The sequence below is a fragment of the Mustela putorius genome, unplaced genomic scaffold (genome assembly GCF_011764305.1).
Source record: "Mustela putorius furo isolate JIRA1106 unplaced genomic scaffold, ASM1176430v1.1 tig00003898_pilon_pilon_pilon, whole genome shotgun sequence".
Classification (NCBI taxonomy): Eukaryota; Metazoa; Chordata; class Mammalia; order Carnivora; family Mustelidae; genus Mustela; species Mustela putorius.
The window spans coordinates 17,209,902-17,233,241 of record NW_025422047.1 but is presented as its reverse complement, the minus strand read 5'-3'; the positions used below and the strand labels follow the sequence as shown (position 1 = coordinate 17,233,241).

The 23,340-nt window shown below is 37.5% G+C and overlaps 1 protein-coding gene across 5 annotated transcripts in view; it reads left to right on the top strand.

Moving 5' to 3' along the window:
• The window catches only part of DMXL2 (Dmx like 2), a 164,890-nt gene that overhangs the window by 125,650 nt on the left and 15,900 nt on the right, over positions 1–23,340 (top strand). For 3 of the 5 annotated variants that reach the window (XM_004755432.3, XM_004755430.3, XM_013057684.2), the window contains 7 exons: positions 844–1,108; positions 11,447–12,525; positions 12,917–13,108; positions 14,630–14,706; positions 17,139–17,269; positions 18,998–19,246; positions 22,659–22,837. In XM_004755432.3, coding sequence (XP_004755489.1) covers positions 844–1,108; positions 11,447–12,525; positions 12,917–13,108; positions 14,630–14,706; positions 17,139–17,269; positions 18,998–19,246; positions 22,659–22,837 — 2,172 coding nt within the window. The remainder of the gene's footprint in view (positions 1–843; positions 1,109–11,446; positions 12,526–12,916; positions 13,109–14,629; positions 14,707–17,138; positions 17,270–18,997; positions 19,247–22,658; positions 22,838–23,340) is intronic. The other 2 variants (XM_004755433.3, XM_004755431.3) reach the window with 1 other exon arrangement.

Sequence of the window (23,340 nt, the reverse complement as noted above, 5' to 3'; positions counted from 1 at the left end):
ATTCTCACTCATAAATAAATAAATCTTTAAAAAAAAGAGAGAGAAATTATGAATGTTACTGTTTATTTATGAGATCTTCCTGCTAAGATACTTACAGTCATTATGAACAATCCATACCAGTGAGGGAAAAGTAGAAATAATTGGAGGTAATACATGATAGAAGAAAAAGGAAATACCCAACAAAAAGAAATTCTCTACATTTAGAATTAGTCACATTTTCAAAAATGATCTCTGGTGTATGATTTTTTAAAATAACAAATATTTATGATTTTGAAATAGGAAGTTTCAGGTAATCAGGAGAAGAAGAGAAATGTTGATTGAGAGACGCTTTTATTGCCTGAATGACCTCAAATTCTCTATATGCGTAATTACATTAGAATATAAATTAGAGTAAAAATAGAATTATGGCTTTATTTCATATGTTATTTGTTACTTAATTAGAAGGTTATTTTAAAATAGTAATAGTTATGTTTATATGGACATGTATTTGGGAATTAAGAGGAGCTGACATATATAAATTCAAATGTCATAAGTATATTTAATTTTAAATTAGTATTAATTTAAATTGATCTAACTCTGAGGTAATTTTGATATTTGTCTTATGCTTATTTTATAAATGATCTTTCTAGGCCAGAAACTGCTAAGTTCTAGTTTCTTACTCTTTTTTATAGCTATTCTTTAATCACCTATCAGGTAGTCATTTGCTTGAATTACTGTCTCAACCTCTGTACCCCTCCCACCACTATAAGAATATAAATGGTAGATTTCAGGGTATCAGTGGAGTATTCCATATTGCTAAGTAATTGTCATTAAATAAGTATTTCTCAATACTTGAATTTACAGGTATGTCTTGAAAAAATGGAAGATATTCAGTTAGCCATGGTTATTGCCCGTTTGTATGAATCTGAATTTGAGACCTCATCCACTTATATATCAATCCTAAATCAGAAGATTCTGGGTTGCCAAAAGGATGGCTCAGGATTTGATTGCAAAAGATTACATCCTGATCCTTTCCTGCGTAGTCTTGCCTATTGGGTAATGAAAGATTATACCCGAGCTTTGGACACATTATTGGAGCAGACCCCAAAGGAGGATGATGAACATCAAGGTAGGACATTTCTGGGTTTCTCTCTTTTTTTTTTTTTTTAGGATATTATTTTTAAGTAATTTCTACACCCAGGGTGGGGTTCACACATATGAAAAGAGCCATATGCGACCAACTGAGCCAGCCAAGTGCCCCTTTTTTCCTTTTTTAAAAGAAGGCTGTTTCTGAACTTTAATGTTTACTTAGGAAAAAAAATAAAAAACAAAACCCAATTATATTGAACTGAAGCATACATGATGTTTACATATTGTATCGCTCTTTCCATATAATCATATAGCTGGTGTTTTTTTGTTTTGTTTTGTTTCTTAAGTAGAAATTTTGGCTGTTGCACGCACTGGTTTAAGTGCCTGGACCTTTATTCTTGTATGATAAGCTTTCTTTACTTCTAGTTATCCCAAATAATTTGGATTTTTTTTAAGCATCTGGAGGGCATTTATTAGCACTCTTTGCAATAATTTTTTTTAAAGATGGAACATTCTAAGTGTTTGTCAATAGAATAGTTAAATGAATTATGGTATATCCATACTACAGAAATAATGTGCCATTAGAAATGAGGCCGATTGATGTGTTAATTTGTGCTGTAGTAGTTAGTGAAACAAGTGAGATGCAGAGTGGCATAATTCTTGTTGCATTTTATTTACATATGCATGTCGCAATAATGTGTGTGTGTTTACCTACTGGGTCTAGTCTCCTTCTTCCTCTCCCTTTGTTGTTTTCTGGAATAAATCAAAAGAAACTGAATACAGGGGTGCCTGGGTTGCTCAGTCAGTTAAGTGCTCAGATCGTGACCTCGGGGTTGTGGGATCCAATCCCGTGCTGGGCTCAGTGCTGCTTAAGAACCTGCTTAAGACTCTCTGTCTCTCCCCCGCACCCCTCCTGACTCATGCTCATTCTTGCTCCCTCTTAAAAAAAAAAAATAAATAAAATAAAATAAAAAAGAAACTGAATACTAGTTACTGGTTACCTTTGGAGAATAGTGTGGGGAGATCACAAAGCTTTCATTTTGCATTTTCCTTGCAAAATGCAAGCAAAAATACAAGCAAAATGCATACAAGCATTTTCCTTGCTGAGTTATAACTGGATGATGAGTATTAGTACTTAGAGGGCACTTGTGATAAGCACTGGGTGTTACATATAAGTGATGAAATCACTGAATTCTACTCTGAAACCAGTATTACACTATATGTTAACTAGAATTTAAATAAAAACTTGAAAAAATTTTTTTTGTTATGTATTATTTTTAAATGCAAAAAAAACCCTACATGGATAAGGGGATTAGGGACCCGTTTTTACTTTCTTTTTTATAAAGAAGAAATATTTTAATATATAGTATTAAAAATTTTAGAGGAAAGGATATTAAACCTTTAGAAGAAAAATAAGTATCTGAGTTTCCCAGGTAATTTTAATAAAATGTGCACATTTTTATAGAAAGAAGGTTCTTTTTATTTCTGTTTTCTAGGTTAATTTTTTAAAACTTGTTATTGTGGAAACTGCAAATATATGTAAAAGAGTGAATAACAGATACTGAAAGTCTGTGAATCCATCACCCAACTTCAGTAGCTATCGACTTAGACCGACTTTGCATCATATATACGCCATCCTTTTTACCTCTCCCATTCTCAACATAGATTTATTTTGAAACAAATTTCAGCATATCATTTCTTTTATAAATATTTCAAAATGAATCTCTAAAAAGTAAGGACTCTTAAAACAACACGTATCACTGTAACAAAATTTGATTAGTAATCATGAAATGGGCAGTGTTCAGATTTTCCTGGTTGTCTCATAAAATCTTATACAATTAATTTGTTTGAATTAAGATTCGGAAGAGGGGCGCCTGGGTGGCTCAGTAAGTTAAAGCCTCTGTCTTCGGCTCAGGTCATGATCCCAGGGCCCTGGGATCGAGCCCCACATTGGGATCGAGTCCCATATCGGGCTCTCTGCTCAGCAGGGAGCCTGCTTCCTCCTCTCTCTCTCTCTGCCTGCCTCTCTGCCTACTTGTGATCTCTGTCTGTCAAATAAATAAATAATCTTAAAAAAAAAAAAGATTCAGGTGAGGCATATATGTTACAATGGGTTGAGGTGTTTCTTTGATCTATTTTGTTTTATTTTCTTTTAAAATTGTATTGATTATTACAAGTGGGAGGGGGTGTGTTAGAGGGAGAAACAGACTCCCTGCTGAACAGGGAGCCCCGCACGGGACTCAATCCCAGGATCATGACCAGAGCTGAAAGTAGACGCTTAACCAATGGAGCCACTCCGGTGCCCTCTTTTGTCTACTTTAATCTACAGTTTTTCCTTCTTCCTTTTTCTTGTTCCTTGTAATACATTTGTTAAAGAATGTTCACTTTACGGTTTCTCACTTTTTAGAATTTGTTGGTTTTGTCCCTTTTGTGTCACTTCATGTGTTCCCCCCATGTTTTCTATATGTCTTATAAATTGGTAATTAATTCTCGATGGTTTTATTAGATTTTTGGCAGAAATATTTTATGGTGGTGTGGAATACTTCTGTCAGGGAACACATATTGTTTGCTTGTTTTGCTTTTTGTTGCATTAACAGCCATCAGTTATCACTGCATAGATCCTTTATTTCATTAATGTTTATAAAATGATCATACTCTTCCTTTATGAGTTGGAATACTTCTCTAGAAGTACAGTCTCCCTTAGCTCGTTGATTACTCTAAAATCCAGTAGTATACGTAGTGAAGGAAACATCAGTGTTTGATTCTTTCACTTTATCAGTTTTCAAAATAATAATTTGGTTCACTAACATACTACAAAGGCAACTAATTAGCTTTTATATTTATTTGAGTTATTTGAACTCACAGATTTAGATAGATTTGTGTTTGACTCCATTCTGGTTTATTATTGTGGATGCTCAGATTATCTCACTTTTAACCAGTGGGAGCCTCTACAAGTTCTTGAATCCTTTTGATGTTATTCTTTGACAGTTTCTTTGCTTTCTGTTAGGGCATGCTGTTTTAGGCTCCTCTTTTACATCTCATGCCCCAGGTCTGGAAATGGCCATTCTCTCTAAGAATCCTTGTTCCTTTGAATGGGGAATAATAGAGACTACATGCTGGGCATACAGATCCTCATTTGCTGTCGGTTTGGTCATTGTGTCTAGGCTGTTTTCATGAATGGAGGCAGGATTTTTTTTTAACCTGAGAATTCGTGAGTTCACATTGAAATTTTTATTTCAGTATAGATTATAGATTTCTTTTTGAATTTCATATTTGTGTCTTAAAATGAAAAGCTCAAATTCTCATAGCCTTAACATATTTGTTATTTTTAAAATTTTTTATTTTTTATAAACATATATTTTTATCCCCAGGGGTAAGGTCTGTGAATCGCCAAGTTTACACACTTCACAGTACTCACCATAGCACATACCCTCCTTAATGTCCATAACCCCACCCTCCTCTCCCGACCCCCCTCCCCCAGCAACCCTCAGTTTGTTTTGTGAGATTAAGAGTCACTTATGGTTTGTCTCCCTCCCAATCCCATCTTGTTTCATATTCTCCTACCCCCTTAACCCCCCATGTTGCATCTCCACTTCTTCATATCAGGGAGATCATAAGATAGTTGTCTTTCTCCGACTGACTTATTTTTGCTAAGCATGATACCCTCTAGTTCCATCCACATTGTCGCAAATGGCAAGATTTCATTTCTTTTGATGGCTGCATAGTATTCCATTGTGTATGTATACCACATCTTCTTGATCCATTCATCTGTTGATGGACATTTAGGTTCTTTCCATAGTTTGGCTATTGTAGACATTGCTGCTATAAACATTCAGGTACATGTGCCCCTTTGGATCACTACGTTCATATCTTTAGGGTAAATACCCAGTAGTGCAATTGCTGGGTCATAGGGTAGTTCTATTTTCAACATTTTGAGGAACCTCCATGCTGTTTTCCAGAGTGGTTGCACCAGCTTGCATTCCCACCAACAGTGTAGGAGGGTTCCCCTTTCTCCGCATCCTCGCCAGCATCTGTCATTTCCTGACTTGTTAATTTTAGCCCTTCTGACTGGTGTGAGGTGATATCTCATTGTGGTTTTGATTTGTATTTCCCTGATGCCGAGTGATAAGGAGCACTTTTTCATGTGTCTATTGGCCATCTGGATGTCTTCTTTGCAGAAATGTCTGTTCATGTCTTCTGCCCATTTCTTGATTGGATTATTTGTTTTTAGGTGTTGAGTTTGCTAAGTTCTTTATAGATTCTGGACACTGGTCCTTTATCTGATATGTTGTTTGCAAATATCTTCTCCCATTCTGTCACTTGTCTTTTGGTTTTGTTAACTGTTTCCTTTGCTGTGCAAAAGCTTTTGATCTTGATGAAATCCCAATAGTTCATTTTTGTCCTTGCTTCCCTTGCCTTTGGGATGTTCCTAGGAAGATGTTGCTGCGGGCTGAGGTCGAAGAGGTTGCTGCCTGTGTTCTCCTCAAGGATTTTGATGGATTCCTTTCTCACATTGAGGTCCTTCATCCATTTTGAGTCCATTTTCGTGTGTGGTATAAGGAAATGGTCCAATTTCATTTTTCTGCATGTGGCTGACCAATTTTCCCAACACCATTTATTGAAGAGGCTGTCTTTTTTCCATTGGACATTCTTTCCTATATGTCAAAGATTTGTTGACCATAGAGTTGAGGGTCTATTTCTGGGCTCTCTATTCTGTTACATTGATCTATGTGTCTGTTTTTGTGCCAGTACCATGCTGTCTTGATGATGACAGCTTTGTAATAGAACTTGAAGTCCAGAAGTGTGATGCCACCAACTTTGGCTTTCTTTTTCAATATTTCTTTGGTTATTCGAGGTCTTTCCTAGTTCCATATAAATTTTAGGATTATTTGTTCCATTTCTTTGAAAAAAATGGATGGTATTTTGATAGGAATTGCATTAAATATGTAGATTGCTTTAGGTAGCATAGACATTTTCACAATATTTGTTCTTCCAATCCAGGAGCATGGAACATTTTTCCATTTCTTTGCGTCTTCCTCAGTTTCTTTCATGAGTACTTTATAGTTTTCTGAGTATAGATTCTGTGCCTCTTGGTTAGGTTTATTCCTAGGTATCTTATGGTTTTGGGTGCAATTGTAAATGGGATTGACTCCTTAATTTCTCTTTCTTCTGTCTTGTTGTTGGTGTAGAGAAATGCAACTGATTTCTGTGCATTGATTTTATATCCCGACACTTTACTGAATTCCTGTATAAGTTCTAGCAGTTTTAGAGTGGAGTCTTTTGGGTTTTCCACATATAGTATCATATCATCTGCAAAGAGTGATAGTTTGATTTCTTCTTTGCCAATTTGGATGCCTTTAATTTCCTTTTGTTGTCTGATTGCTGAGGCTAGGACTTCTATGTTGAATAGCAGTGGTGATAAGGGACATCCCTGCTGTGTTCCTGACCTTAGCAGAAACGCTTTCAGTTTTTCTCCATTGAGAATGATATTTGTGGTGGGTTTTTTATAGATGGCTTTGATAATACTGAGGTATGTGCCCTCTATCCCTACACTTTGAAGAGTTTTGATCAGGAAGGGATGCTGTACTTTGTCAAATGCTTTTTCAGCATCTATTGAGAGTATCATATGGTTCTTGTTCTTTCTTTTATTGATGTGTTGTATCACATTCATTGATTTGCAGATGTTGAACCAACTTTGTAGCCCTGGAATAAATCCCACTTGGTCGTGGTAAATTTTAATGTACTGTTGAATCCTATTGGCTAGTATTTTGGTGAGAATTTTCACATCTGTGTTCATCAAGGATATTGGTCTGTAGTTCTCTTTTTTGATGGGATCCTTGTCTGGTTTTGGGATCAAGGTGATGCTGGCCTCATAAAATGAGTTTGGAAGTTTTCCTTCCAGTTCTAGTTTTTGGAACAGTTTCAGGAGAATAGGAATTAGTTCTTCTTTAAATGTTTGGTAGAATTCCTCTGGGAAACCGCCTGGCCCTGGGCTTTTGTTTGGAGATTTTTGATGACTGTTTCAATCTCCTTACTGGTTATGGGTCTGTTCAGGTTTTCTATTTCTTCCTGCTTCAGTTGTGGTAGTTTATATGTCTCTAGGAATGCATCCATTTCTTCCAGATTGTCAAATTTGTTGGCGTAGTATGATCTTATAATTGTTTGTATTTTTTTGGTGTTAGTTGTGATCTCTCCTCTTTCACTCATGATTTTATATATTTGGGTCCTTTCTCTTTTCTTTTTGATAAGTCTGGCCAAGAGTTTATCAATCTTATTAATTATTTCAAAGAACCAGCTTAGTTTCATCAATTTGCTCTGTTGTCTTTTTGGTTTCTATTTCATTGATTTCTGCTCCGATCTTTATGATTTCTCTTCTGCTGGGTTTAGGCTTTCTTTCTTGTTCTTTCTCCAGCAACTTTAGTTGTAGGGTTAGGTTGTGTACTTGAGACCTTTCTTGTTTCTTGAGAAAGGCTTGTACCGCTATATATTTTCCTCTCAGGACTGCCTTTGCTGTGTCCCACAGATTTTGAACCGATGTGTTTTCATTATCATTTGTTTCTATGAATTTTTTCAATTCTTCTTTAATTTCCTGGTTGACCCATTCATTCTTTAAAAGGATGCTGTTTAGTCTCCATGTATTTGGGTTCTTTGCAAATTTCCTCTTGTGATTGAGTTCTGGTTCAGAGCATTGTGGTCTGAAAATATGCAGGGAATGATCTCGCTCTTTTGATACTGGTTGAGACCTGATTTAGGACCCAGGATATGATCTATTCTGGAACAGATCCATGTGCACTGGAGAAGAATGTTTATTCTGTTGCTTTGGGATTAAATGTTCTGAATATATCTGTGATGTCCATCTGGTCCAGTGTGTCATTTAAGGATTTGATCCTTTGCTTGGATGATCTGTCCATTTCAGTGAGGGGAGTGTTAAAGTCCCCTACTATTATTGTATTATTGTAGATGTGTTTCTTTGATTATGTTATTAATTGGTTTATATAGTTGGCTGCTCCCACGTTAGGGGCATAGATACTTAAAATTGTTAGATCTTCTTGTTGGACAGATCATTTGAGTATGATATAGTGTCCTTCCTCATCTTTATAATTATTATAGTCTTTGGCTTAAAATCAAATTGATCTGATATAAGGATTGCCACCCCTGCTTTCTTCTGATGTCCATTAGCATGGACTTTAAATCTGGAGGTGTCTTCGGGTCTAAAATGAGTTTCTTGTAGGCAACATATAGATGGGTTTTGTTTTTTTAATCCATTCTGATACCCTGTATCTTTTGATTGGGGCATTTAGCCCATTAACACTCAGAGTAACTATTGAGAGATATGAATTTAGTGCCATTGTATTGCCTGTAAGGTGACTGTTACTGTATATTGTCTCTGTTCCTTTCTGATCTACTACTTTTAGGCTCTCTCTTTGCTTAGAGGACCCCTTTCAGTATTTCCTGTAGAGCTGGTATGGTGTTTGCAAATTCTTTCAGTTTTTATTTGTCCTGGAGCTTTTTATCTCTCCTTCTATTTTCAATGATAGCCTAGCTGGATATAGTATTCTTGGCTGCATGTTTTTCTCGTTTAGTGCTCTGAATATATCATGCCAGCTCTTTCTGGCCTGCCAGGTCCCTGTGGATAAGTCTGCTGCCAATCTAATATTTTTACCATTGTATGTTACAGACTTCTTTTCCCAGGCTGCTTTCAGGATTTACTCTTTGTCACTGAGACTTGTAAATTTTATTATTACGTCACGGGGTGTGGACCTATTCTTGTTGATTTTGAGGGGGGTTCTTTGCACCTCCTGGATTTTGATGCTTGTTCCCTTTGCCATATTAGGAAAATTCTCTCCAATAATTCTCTCCAGTATACCTTCTGCTCCCTTCTCTCTTTCTTCTTCTTCTGGAATCCCAATTATTCTAATGTTGATTATGTTATTAATTGGTTTATATAGTTGGCTGCTCTTCTTCTTATGGTGTCACTTATCTCTCGAATTCTCCCCTTGTGGTCCAGTAGGGGACCTACTTTATTCTTTAATCTCTGTCTCAGCTTCTTTATTCTCTGTCATTTGGTCTTCTATATCGCTAATTCTTTCTTCTGCCTCATTTATCCTAGCAGTGAGAGCCTCCATTTTTTATTGCACCTCATTAATAGCTTTTTTAATTTCAACTTGGTTAGATTTTAGTTCTTTTATTTCTCCAGAAAGGGCTTTTATATCTCCTGAGAGGGTTTCTCTAATATCTTCCATGCCTTTTTCGAGCCTGGCTAGAACTGAGAATCGTCGTTCTGAATTCAATATCTGACATATTACCAATGTCTGTATTGATTATGTCCCTAGCCTTCGGTACTGCCTCTTGTTATTTTTTTTTTGTGGTGAATTTTTCCGCCTTGTCATTTTGTCCAGATAAGAGTATATGAAGGAGCAAGTAAGATACTAAAAGGGTGGCAAAGACCCCAGGAAAATACGCTTTAACCAAATCAGAAGAGATCCCAAATCATGGAGGGGAGAAAGGGGATAAAAAGAGGTTCAGAAAAAAAAAAAGAAAACAAATAAAGAAAAAATATATACATATATATATATATTAGATATTAGATAAACTAGTTAAAAAATGTTAAAAAAGAAAAGGGTAAAAGTTAAAAAAAATTTAGCAGAAGAGGGAAAAAAAATTGAAAAAAAATTAACTGCAAGACTGAAGAATCATGGGGAGAAAGCCATGAGTTCCATGTTTTGCTTTCTCCTCCTCTGGAATTCCGCTGCTCTCCTTGGTATTGAACCTGTACTCCTTGGTAGGTGAACTTGGTCCTGTCTGGATTTCTTGTTGATTTTCTGGGGGAGTGGCCTGTTGTAATGATTCTCAAGTGTCTTTGCCCCAGGCGGAATTGTACCGCCCTTACTAGGAGCAGGGCTAAGTAATCAGCTCGGGTTCACTTTCGGGAGCTTTCCATAGAGTTCCAAAGGACGGGAATGAAAATGGTGGCCTCCTGGTCTCCGGCCTGGAGGAGCCGAGAGCTCGGGGCCCCACTCCTCAGTGCGCCCTCATAGAATAGTGCCCAGTCACTCCCGTCTCCCTGGCCTCCGGCCACTCTCCGAGCTCACCAAGCCTGCGACTGGTTCAAGGTAACCCCGAGTTGAGAGCTCACTCCTTGGTTCTGTCTCTGTAGCCAGCTTCCCCCTTCTTATACCTGCAAGCTCTGCAACACTCAGAACCCCCCATCCTTCTGTGACCCTGCGGTAACTGAGGCCACGCTGACCCCGCCTGGGCTTCACCCCGGTTTAGCCTCTGGAGCAATGTCCCTCAGCAGAACAGACTTTTAAAAGCCCTGATTTTGTGTTCCGATGTTCCGCCAGCTTGCCTGGAGCCGGCCCCTCCCCCCGCTGTCTATCTTCCTGTCGCTTTGGATTCACTTCTCCACCAGTCCTACCTTTCAGAAGTGGTTGATTTTCTGTTTCTAGAATTGCTGTTCTGCTTCTCTTCGATCTCCCATTGGATTTTAGGTATTTGCAATCTTTAGATAAGCTATCTAGCTGATCTCCTGCTGCCTGATGTAGTCTCAGCCTGCTACTTCTCTGACATCTTGACTCCTCTCCTCACATATTTGTTATTTTATATGTATATGATAGGTTCAGAAAAATGATGCAAAAATTTTTCGTAGCAACATGATTACTGAGGACAGGTTAAGCTGTGATTTTTGTTTTTATGGTATATCCCAATAAGGATGTGCAGCCAGATTACTTATTCTAAAGTCACTTTATAGTACCTCTTTGTGTGGTTATACAACAAGCTTGACATACAGAATCGCTTATTTAATTTTGCTGATGCTTTTTTGTGATTTTTTCAAATTTAATTTTTCTATTAAAATTATATAAAATATTGGGGCACCTGGGAGGCTCAGTGGGTTAAAGCCTCTGCTTCTGCTCAGGTCATGATCCCAGAGTCCTGGGATCGAGCCCCGCATCGGGCTCTCTGCTCAGCAGGGAACCTGCTTCCTCCTCTCTCTCTCTGCCTCCTTCTCTGTCTACTTGTGATCTCTGCCTGTCAAATAAATAAATAAAATCTTTAAAAAGAAAATTATATAAAATATTGACATGGCTTTGAAATAAAATACATAAAACCACGGTATTTTCAGAGGGATCTAGCTTCTTCCCATTGCTATTGGAATCTGATCTCTCCATTCCTATTCTTCCCTCCCTTTTTAGGGAACCAACTAAACATCTTTTTCGGGGGTGTTTTCTTTCCATTTAAAAAATAGAAGCAATATTAAAAAACATATAAATAATATTTAATTGTCCTTTACTTTGAGGAAATGCTGACATAGTTATTCTTTTATAATTTAAATACAAATTAGCATAATACCTTGTGATTGTATGTTTTACTTCTGTAGTTATCATCAAATCTTGTAACCCAGTGGTGTTTAGTTTCTACAACTACCTTCGAACGCATCCTTTGCTTATTCGAAGAAACCTTGCCTCCCCTGAAGGAACTTTGGCAACCTTAGGTCTCAAAACTGAAAAAAACTTCGTTGATAAAATTAACCTTATAGAAAGGAAATTATTCTTTACCACCGCCAATGCTCATTTTAAAGTTGGATGCCCTGTTCTAGCCTTAGAGGTACTTTCCAAAATTCCAAAAGTTACCAAAATGTCTGCCTTACCTTCGAAAAAAGGTCAGCCTGACTTGATTCCTAAAAAGACAGATGGTGAACCTTCAGAATCAAAGACTATGAGCGATGACAGTGGACGTTCTGGCATAGACTGGTCTGGTGTAACTTCATCACAGTTTGACTGGAGCCAGCCAATAGTAAAAGTGGATGAGGAGCCTCTTAATCTTGATTGGGGTGAAGAGCATGACAGTGCCTTAGAAGAAGAGGAAGAAGATGCTGCTGGTTTAATAATGAAAAGTGCAGATGCCAGGGAGACAGACAGACAAGATCAGAAAGCCTCAGACCCTAACGTATTACTGACTCCTCAGGAAGAGGACTCTCTGGAAGGTGATACTGAAGTCGACGTGATTGCTGAGCAATTAAAATTCAGAGCTTGTTTAAAGATCCTTATGACTGAGCTAAGAACACTGGCTACAGGTTATGAAGTAGATGGTGGAAAACTCAGATTTCAGCTCTATAACTGGCTTGAGAAGGAAATCGCTGCCTTGCATGAGATATGTAACCATGAATCAGTTATTAAAGAATATGCCAGGAAAACCCATCCCAAGGTAGAGAGCGATCTTCTGGACCAGGAAGAGATGATGGACAAACCAGATATAGGTTCCTATGAGCGCCACCAAATAGAAAGACGGCGATTGCAGGCAAAACGGGAACATGCAGAAAGACGAAAGTTGTGGTTACAGAAAAACCAAGATCTCCTGAGAGTGTTTCTTAGTTACTGTAGCCTTCACGGGGCCCAGGGTGGTGGTCTGGCCTCGGTAAGGATGGAACTCAAATTCTTGCTACAAGAATCACAGCAGGTATGAACTTCATGCTCGTTTTCAATCTTGGTTATTTTAATGATTTTAATGACTCTTTATACCAGTTAGCCTAAATATGTCTAGCCCCTTGATTCCGTAGGAGGAGGATGTTTCTGCTCTGCATGGGTCTGTGGAGATCAGAGCTTTAGTGATTATGAGTAGGTGTAACAGCTGAGAGCACAGCTGTCTCCTACTCCTCTTTCTATCTTCTGCATCTCACAGAGCAACTGGTACAGGTTGGGTGCTCAGTAAATTTTTGTAGAATGAGTGAATAAATACATACAGCTTTTATTCAGTTGTTCATCACCAATATTTTTATCATGTAACTACTCACTGATTTTTTTTCTCCATTTTAACTGCTCTGAAAAAAATAATCCACTGTAACCCACAGGAGACCACAGTGAAGCAACTCCAGTCTCCACTTCCGTTGCCCACCACCCTACCTCTGCTATCAGCAAGTATTGCTTCGACAAAAACAGTCATAGCTAACCCTGTATTATACCTAAATAATCACATCCACGATATACTTTACACTATTGTTCAGATGAAAACACCACCTCATCCCAGTGTTGGAGATGTGAAGGTAATGTAAAGTTTATGATCGGTTGATACTGTATACACTGAGAAGGTAAATATGTTAAACTTGTCTTCTGTTTTGAACTTGGAGGAATTTTCTTAAAGTGCTCCTCATCTTCTCCTTCCCCAATCCTGGGCAATGGAAGACTTTATGGAAAAGTAATTTGAGACAGGCAAATAGTTTTTGATTGTAAAGTTTTCTAGACCATATTCTTGCCTCTTAATATTCCTTTAAATCTTCCATTTCCCTTAAATGAACCATTAATTTAGAAATGTTAATGAATGTATGCCAGGATATTATAATACAAACTCAGGCAATATCTTTGGCAGAGCCATGACTCATCAGAAATATCCCAGAGAAACTATCCTTGCTACTATTTCCCTGACAATTATGTGTGTTGGAGGCTCTGCTGTATTAGGAGCAAACAGGGGTTTGACAGACTTACTATTCCCAAATGAAACCCCATACCCTGTGCTGAAAACTCAAGAACAGGTAGATTCGAAGAAAACACTAGGAAGCTTGGGAGGATTTGGAACCGATCAGACTACCTCTGTGCTACCCTGTGTGTATTGGTGCTACAGTTTTCCAGTTCCAGTGGCTGATGTCATTTTGCGGTCCCCAACATTTTTGGTTTTTACTTCTCTTGTTTAAAAGGCACATTTGACCTCTGGTAGTGCATTCTTCTGAAGGACCCCCATTTTTTTGGTTACATCAGCCTATTAGAGACTTCTAATCCATAGCGTGAATTAATCTGTATTAGTGTTTTAGCAGAGATTACTTAAATTATTCGTTAGGTGAATATGGACACTTCAAAAAGGCATTAAATGCATATAAATTCCAAGTAAACATTTCCATCTCCTAGAAATTTGGATAAGGCTTTCAAAGAGGATGAAACTATTTCTAAGGTCCCATAAAATTTAAGACTTTATGAGTCTGAAAATGTTGATTCAGTATGTTTATTTTTTAGGATGTAGTTCTTATACTGATAATTTTTAAACTTTCTAAATCTAAAATTCTAAGAGTATGCACTAGTCATAAGTACTGAGTAAACTACTTGCTCTCTGAAAAATCAGCCATTTCACACAGTGATTGATATATCTAAACATTTAATTCAATCTTATTGATAAGATCAAGTATTTATTTTCATCAAGGGCAATTTTATAAGGCAGTTTAAGTAAAAGCTCAGAAAATTGTGTAGTATTTTGGTTCTGCTTTTTTGGAATATTAATCTTTAAGCTAACCATTACCAGGTAGAGCAGTCCCAGTAATAGATGAATATTGGCACTTTCCTCAAGCTCACAGTGAGTAAATATTTGATAAAGATGTGTCTGAATCAGTTAACTTTGTTGTGGGCATGCATATTTAGTTGGGTGAGTGTTATTTTAGAAGGTTTAAAGTAGAGATAATAGTCTAGGAATTAGTCTTATTTATAATATTGCTAGTTTGCTGGGTATTTTCTAATAGGTAAGATATTACTGTTAAATAGAAATGTCCGTATGAAACGTAATTGTGGCTGTTTGGTTTCAGGTGCACACACTTCATTCATTAGCAGCATCACTTTCTGCATCAATTTACCAGGCATTATGTGACAGTCATAGCTACAGGTAAAAAAAATATATATATGCTAAGTTTTAATACAGCAAAAGCATTCAACTGTGCTAGAGTTATATCAAAGTTCCATTTCCTAGGGATGGAAAAATCCTCAAATATGACTGCCATGGGGATGCCTGGGTGGCTCAGTCAGTTGAGTGTCTGCCTTGGGCTTGGGTCGTGACCTCAGGGTCCTGGGATTGAGTTCCATGTCGGGCTCCCTGCTCTGTGAAGAGCCTCCTTCTCCATCTGCCTGCTGCTCCCCCTGCTTGTGCACGCTCGCCCGCACGCTCTCTCTCTCTGACAAATAAATAGGTAGTTAAAAAAACAAAATATGACTGCCATGTATACTCTAATAGGTGAGAGAGAATGAGAAATAAAATAACTTTGTTTAATTTAGCTGTCACCTGGGCGCCTGGGTGGCTCAGTGGGTTAAGCCTCTGCCTTCAGCTCAGGTCATGATCTTAGGGTCCTGGGATCGAGCCCCACATGGGGCTCTCTGCTCAGCAGGGAGCCTGCTTCCCCCTCCTCCTCTGCCTGCCTCTCTGCCTGCTTGTGATCTCTGTCAAATAAATAAAATCTTAAAAAAAAAATTCAGCTGTCACCTAGTAACAACAGAGGCATATAAAAAATTACAAATAGTAAACAGCAATTATCATCATCACTGGTTTTTTTTATTTTAAAAGAATTTTTTCTCTTCAAAATAATTTATAATAAGTTTTCTAATTTTTTTTCCTTAAGAACCATTTCTTTTAGAATTGGATTAGCTCCTATTTGTTTAATTGGTTTTCAGTTGAAAGAGGAAACACTTTTTAAAAAACTCAAAAGGTACATTTCTTACATAGAATTAATTAAAATCAGTTTTACTTACCCACTTGCATATAATATAAAAGTCTTTGGAAGTGATATTAATGAGAGTAATGGTTAAAATTTTCCTAAAGGTCGTATTACCTTTATCAGTATATATTGTGCATTTTAATGATGAGGGAAATGTAAGTAGTAAGAGATTGAATGAATTATATTAAATGAAAAGTTTGTAATATAAATAGAATCACATTAAATTTATATTAAACAAAAGTCTGTTTTTTCTTGTAAATTTAGCAGCTTTTTGTGAGAAGACTTGGTATTGCAAAAGGGATTACTCCCTTAAAATGGCCTGTACTCAGCTTTTAGTCTAACGAGGACCCCTCTAAGTAACTACAAAGACTTGGACATGTAAATAAGGAAAAAAGAGTTTATTTAATTGACTATGATCATCTTAATGATCAAAAACAACTTGTTTGATATCAGTCACTGGTTAAAATGACACCAAATGAGAATTCAAATAAATATATATTTTTTAAAAGATTTTATTTATTTATTTGACAGACAGAGATCATAAGTAGGCAGAGAGGCAGGCAGAGAGAGAGAGAGGAGGAAGCAGGCTCTCCGCAGAGCAGACAGCCCGACGCGGGGCTCAGTCCCAGGACCCTGGGATCATGACCTCAGCCGAAGGCAGAGGCTTTAACCCACTGAGCCACCCAGGCGCCCCTCAAATAAATATTTTTAAAATATATATTTTCTCATCCTTAGGCTATGACTGACTCTTAAAGGAGTTAGCTTTACTTTTTGCTTTTATATTTTCCCCAGCTCCACAAAGATGAGGGAAATAAATATTGAGGCACATTTGGCTTTAGGATTAGATACTTCTAAGGTATGATTCTCCACATTTTAGTTCATATTTTAATTCAAGGTTAAGCTCGCACAACTTTGCTGAACTAAGAAATGCTATTACTTCCTAATAGAGTCTAGTACCAACTGTAGTCTTCTTCCTCTCAGATTCCTTTTTGTTTTTTAAATAAAAATGGGTGGATTTAGAAAAGATTTTCAATTATTAAGTAACATCTAAAAAATATTTTTTTTAATTTTTTTTTAAAGATTTTATTTATTTATTTGACAGAGAGAGATCACAAGTAGGCAGAGAGGCAGGCAGAGAGAGAGAGAGGAGGAAGCAGGCTCCCTGCTGAGCAGAGAGCCCGATATGGGACTCGATCCCAGGACCCTGAGATCATGACCTGAGCCGAAGGAAGTGGCTTAACCCACTGAGCCACCCAGGCGCCCTCTAAAAAAGATTTTAAAAAGACTGAAGGTTATATTCCTCAAACCAGTATTACAATGTATGTTAACTGTTTAGAATTTTTCTTTTCTTCTTCTTTTTTTTACCTCCTAAAGTAACCTCTATACCCAACATCTGGGTCTTGAACTCATGACACTGAGATCAAGAATTGATGTTCTACCAACTGAGCCAGCCTGGTGCCCCTCAACTAACTAGAATTTAAATAAAAACTTAAAACATGAAAAAAAAATACTAAATGTCATTATAATCATTTAAGAGAACTATATATAAAGTGCAGTTGCTTTTTTACCTCTGGTAGAATGCTAAATTACTGAACCTTATTTGTATTAGCAGTCAAACAGAAGGAAACCAGTTTACAGGAATGGCTTATCAGGGACTTCTTTTAAGTGATCGCCGAAGGCTGAGGACAGAAAGTATTGAAGAACATGCAACACCAAATTCTTCTCCAGCTCAATGGCCTGGTGAGAGTTTAAGTGTTCTTGTTTGTTTGTTTGTTTTTGTTTTTTTAAATCTACTATTTGGTAATTCCATTTTAAAAAGTTATTAACTGGTTTCCTCATTGTTGTTCTTTATGGATTTGGAGAATGGTTTTTTATTTGTTTGTTTTTGATGATGTTTTCTGCCATGGATTAGGAATTCTTAAGTACTATAATGTTGTCTGAAGACTCAGAAAGTTAAGGCTTCAAAACCCAGCTGTGTTGACCAGCATAAAAAAGCAAGGTTTAACATCTTTCCTAAGGGTGAGCACATCCTCTTCCTAATACTTAGAAATCCTAAATTAGGGAGCAGTGTCACAGAGATATTTTCACAGATGTGCCAGAAGGACTACAGTTATTCTTGAGTGTAAATTTGTATGTGGGGATAAGAGTGGCCGTTACGTGGCACTTCCTTCATGTTGTCTGTCAGTCCTTCTCTTCTCTGGTTAGCTCTCCTCATTCTCCACATCAGTTAATTCACACCTTCTCCACTTTCTTCAGACCTTTTCCTGGTCTGCTCTGTCATTTAGTTTTTACTCTCCTTGCTTTATAACTGATTGTTGTGAAGAGTGGTGGTAGAAATAAGTGACAAAGTGTGTATTTAATATCCACTTATGCATAAGTTTCTGCAAACATTGTCTTCATTTTAATTTTTGTATAGCTTTCACCCAGATTCTCCAAATGTTAGTATTTTGCTGTACCTTGTTTACATTCATCCCTCTCTCTCACTGTGTGTACATACATATTTTTTCTGAAGTATTTAAGAGTAAGTGGCAGACATGATACCCTTTTACATCTAAATATATCAATGTATCTTTCCTAAAAACATTCTCTTACATAACCATAGCACAGTTTTTAAATTCAACATCTTCACATTGATACAATATTGTTATTCTAAACCATAGATCTTTCAGAAATTTCCCCAGTTGTCCCACTCATGTCTTCCCTATAACATTTATTTGTAATGTCTCATGAGTCTCCTCTGATTCCGACTAGTTCTTCATTCTTTTTTTTTTTTTTTTTTTTTGTCTTTCATGATTGACAATTTTGAAGAGTACTAACCAGTTATGTTTTAGAATGTCCCTCAATTTGGGTTTTCCTGGACTTTTATTAATATAAGACTCAGGTTATGTATTTTTAGCAAGGATAGCACAAAAGAGATATGTGCCCTTAGTGCAGGATAGCAAGAGGCACGTGATGTCGACTGGTTCCATTACTGGTGCTGTTAACTTTGACCACTTGTTAAGGTAGTTTTTGCCAGATTTCTCACTTGTTAAGCTACCCTTTTTTCTTTGCAATTAATTTTCTTTTGAAGACATAGTTTTAGACTGTGTAGAATATTATACTTTTACCCACTAATTTTAGCATCCAGTGATGATTCTTGCCTGAATCAGATATTACTGTGGGGATAACTGGATGGTGATTTTTTTCTGATTTTATATCATTCCTTCCACTTTTAGTTGAAATTGTACTATAAGGAAGGGCTTTCCTTTCTCTCCTTTTTATTTATTCACTCATTTATTAATATAAACTTAATGGGTCTTCTATCATTCCATAGGCTATAATCCGTTTCTATCATTTATTTTGTTGCTCAGTTTATGGATATGATAAATATTATGTAATATAGATACATAATTTTGGTTAAGTTACAAATTTAGATTTTTTTTTCTTCTGGAGCTTTCTGCTGATTATACTTATTATATACCCTAACAGGTGTGAGTTCACTCATTAATCTCTTGAGTTCAGCTCAAGATGAAGATCAGCCAAAACTGAACATTTTGTTGTGTGAAGCTGTTGTTGCTGTTTACTTAAGTTTATTGATACATGCTCTAGCTACAAATTCTTCCAATGAACTGTTTCGACTTGCAGCCCACCCATTAAATAATCGAATGTGGGCTGCTGTTTTTGGAGGGGGTGTGAAACTTGTTGTGAAACCTCAAAGGCAATCAGAAAATATTTCAGGTAAGATAAATTTGACACAAATAATGTATATAAATGTAAATAATTTCCAGTGTTAAATTATTTTTTAATGTTTTAAGAATTTTTATTTTGAAAATAAGTGATGTTTAAATCCCCCCCCCATTTTTTTAAAATGATGTTTAAATTATAATCATTCTGGTTAGGATAGTAAATAACTAAACTCAATATTTGAATAAAAAATGCAGCTTCATTTTTTTGATAAACCAGGACACATTTGAGGTAGATAAGAAATAGAGGACAAGTAAAGGTAAGTGAGGAGACTGTTAAGGAATGGAAAGGGAAAGGATAGTTTTTAGAGAAGGAAGATTTAAATAAATCCTCATAATTTTTATGGACTATACCAGCAATTGCTTCAGATTAGGTTCATGGTCATGCGTAAGATAGCCTTTCCAGTCATGCATATGGTTTTTAAAGTTCCATTTTCTGTCTTTTTTTTTTTCTCTAACGTACTACAATGTATTTTTCATTCCCCTTTTTAAGATGGTAGGATATGGTGAGGTATAGACCGATGCCATGGGAAAGGTTTCCATCTTGGTGCTGAAATATCTCAATTTATCCCTAGAAATTGTCCTGTTACAGATGAGGAATCAGTGGCACAGAGTTTAAAGGGCATGGTTCTAATCTGTGTCCTTACTGCCCAAGGTTGAATATTATTTTTAAAAATATATTTATTTATTCTTTTGCTTGAGAGAGTCTGTGTGCCCAAGCAAGGGGAGGGGTGGGACAGGGGAGGGGGGCGGCAGAGAATCTTGAGCAGACCCCATGCTGAGCATGGAGCCTGACACAGGGCTCGTTTTCATGAACCTTCAGATCATGACCTGAGCCAAAATTAAAAGTCAGGTGCTTAACCACCCAGGTGCCCCTGCCCAATTTGAATTAAGTGTAAGTCTGTAAGTCAAAGTATGGAAGGAGATCTTACCCATTTTCATTGCTTTCACTCCCACTATTTTTATGAGGGTGACTCATCTTAATCTAGTTCCTACCTTGTTATAGTCTACCTTGAATTTGAAAGTTTTCCCCTTACATCACTTCTTTCTCTTCCTGAATTTTCTATTATTTTTTCATGGTAATTCATTCATCGAATAAATTAATGCTTAAAACCTCTGAGTGCACATTATGTGCATTCACTTAAAACCTACTGCATACTAAGCAGTGCTCTAGGCTTTGAGGTGAATAACACAGACAAATCCCTTACCTTCTTGGAACTTAAATTTAGTGGAAGGAAATTCACAGTAAAAATTTAACAAATAAATAATATTTCAGTTATGATAAGAACTTTGATAAAAATACAGCAGAGTAGGTGGCAGGTGATGAAGTAAGGCATGTAAGAACAGTCTGGAGTGGTTATAAAATACGTTTGAGCAGAGTTCTGGGGAAGTCAGGGATCATGCCAGACAGGTATCGGGGGCCAGAGCCTCTCAGGCAGGTGGTTAAGGGAGGAATGAATGAGTTTGGCCTTTTCTAGGAACTACAGAGGAGGCCAGAGTGGCTGTCTTGAGCTGGGGGAGTTTGGACAGAGACAGGGTAAGACAACAAGCTGGGGGTGAGGTCATTTAGGATTTCGTGGATGATGGTAAAGACTTCAATTGTTGTTTTAAAGAAAGATAGGAAAATTACTGGCAGGAGTGACTTAATCTGATTTAAGTTTTCACAGAGCCTACTCTGGCTGTTGTATGGAGAATAGACTATACAACAAGAATAAAAGAGGGGGGCTATTGTATAAGTCCACTTGAAAGATAGTTGTGGGTTACCATCAGAATGAGTGGATATACCCAGTGTGGTATATACAGAAATGGAGTGTTACTCAGCCATTAAAAAGGAGCAAAGCACTCATACATGCTACAGCCAGCAGGAAGCTCGAAAATACACAAAGTGAAAGAAGCCAGACACCCCACTCATCAAGGAGGACTCTGATTTTCCCTCTGCCCCTCCCCACTACTTGTGTGTTCTCTCTCTCTCAAATAAATAAAATATATTTTTTAAATTTTTATTCATTTATTTGTCAGAGAGAAAGATCACAAGTAGGCAGAGAGAGGTGGGGAAGCACGCTCCCCGCTGAGCAGAGAGCCCGATGCGGGGCTCGATCCCAGGACCCTGAGATCATGACCCAAGCTGAAGGCAGAGGCTCAACCCACTGAGCCACCCAGGTGCCCCTAAATAAAATATTTTAGAATTATAATTTCCTGTAATGAGTTTTTAAGAGAGGAGTGGGTTGACTTCTACTTTCTAGCCTTCCCCTGTACAATTAGGTGTTTGCTTTATGTGTTCCTTTTATCTAAGGATTCTCAGTCTTGACCACCCACCGTACTAGTTCGCCCTCCTGAGGTGATCATCCTCCATCTTCTCTCTGGTTGACGGAGCAAACCGTGCCTCACCCTCCGACTAGCTCAGGAAGTGTTAGTGAGGATCGACCATAGAATAAGCTCCCAGCTTCACACCCGCAGCCGTGGCCTATCCTAACTCTGGACTTCTAGTTATTCCCCTCCCCACTGCCTGTCGGGCAAAAATAGTTTACTTCTTGTCGATCAGGTAAAAAAAAAAACAGAATTGCAAGCTGCAAAATAAAATGTGTGCATTTATTTGTATTCTTTGGAATTGCAGTCTGGGAGACACAGAGTTGACCGAAATTGAAAGCATGCTCTGGAGGACAAGGGGGCTGCGGTTTTTAAGGAGGAAAGAGGGAAGTTGTTTTGAAGGAGATGTGATTGGTGCTGGTAAAGCTACGTTACCCTAACACGTAGGTGATTAGCTGCTAGGACTACTGCTAGGTGAAAAGTCCATTTATGTCCATTCTAAATGCAGCAGATGCCTTGACTTTTAGTGGAGTCCAGCAGCAGTTATGAGAACTAGGGACAGGACATGCATAAACCCCACTTCCTCAGTGTCCTCCTGGATCCATTTTAAATAACTTTCTTCACAGTGCTTACTCTAGTTTATTCTCTCTGTTATCCTCATTCATCCAAACCCTTAGTCACTGGTTTCTGCTGTTCCTTCTCCTTTTCACATTGAGCTTCTGCCTTCTTTTTTAAAGACATGCTTTACACCCTGCATCTTCAGTGAATTTTTCTTGAACAGCATGGCCAGAAATAATCTCTCCAGCATTAATGAATATGCCATTTATTTGCTGCATTGTACATACAAATACTTCAGTTCCTATTCTGTGCAGCACACAGGCTGTTCATGGCAAGATATCCTTTGATGCTCTGCCCTCCTCTGCTTCTCTGCCATGATGACTGGAAAACAGATGCAGTAACTAGGAAAGTTTAGAAGCACAGATAGAAGTCATTTAGTCTAAATTAAAACATTGCAAGAGTAGGCTGAAAAGTTAACAGTAACTCTTTGAATTAATAATGGGAAAATAAATGCCGGGTTTTCCTCTTCTATCTTTATTCAGCACCTCCTGTTCCTTCTGAAGACATTGATAAACACCGTAGGAGATTTAACATGCGAATGCTTGTCCCTGGAAGACCTGTAAAAGATGCTACCCCTCCACCGGTGCCTGCAGAGAGACCATCTTACAAAGAAAAATTTATTCCCCCTGAACTTAGTATGTGGGATTATTTTGTTGCAAAGGTAAGGGGTGTGAGGAGCACAAGCTTTGTATGTGTTTATTCTTATGTAAGTACCACATAGGAATGACAGGGCAGCTTGTGGTTTGAATATCTGCTTTTTATTTCTATTTTTTCGAAGATTTTTTTTATTTGAGAGAGAGCAGAGCCAGCAAGAGAGCATGAGTGGGGGGAGAGGGGCAGAGGGAGAGGGAGTAGCAGACTTGCCACTGAGTGCAGAGCCTAAAACTCGATCACAGAACCCCAGGATCATTCTGAGCCAAAGGCAGATGCTTAACTGACTGAGCCAGCCAGGTGCCCTGAACAACTACAGTTTGGATATTTAATTTATCAAGTCCAGAAACTGAATAGTCATTCAGAGATGATCAGATACTTGATGATGATCAAATACTTGATATGGTTGAAACACATGAACAGAAGTCAGATTTATTAATATATATGTAATCAGCGTCATGGTTTTCTAGTGACTGGAGTACTTGCATCTGCCATCTAGGTTCCCTTCATCTC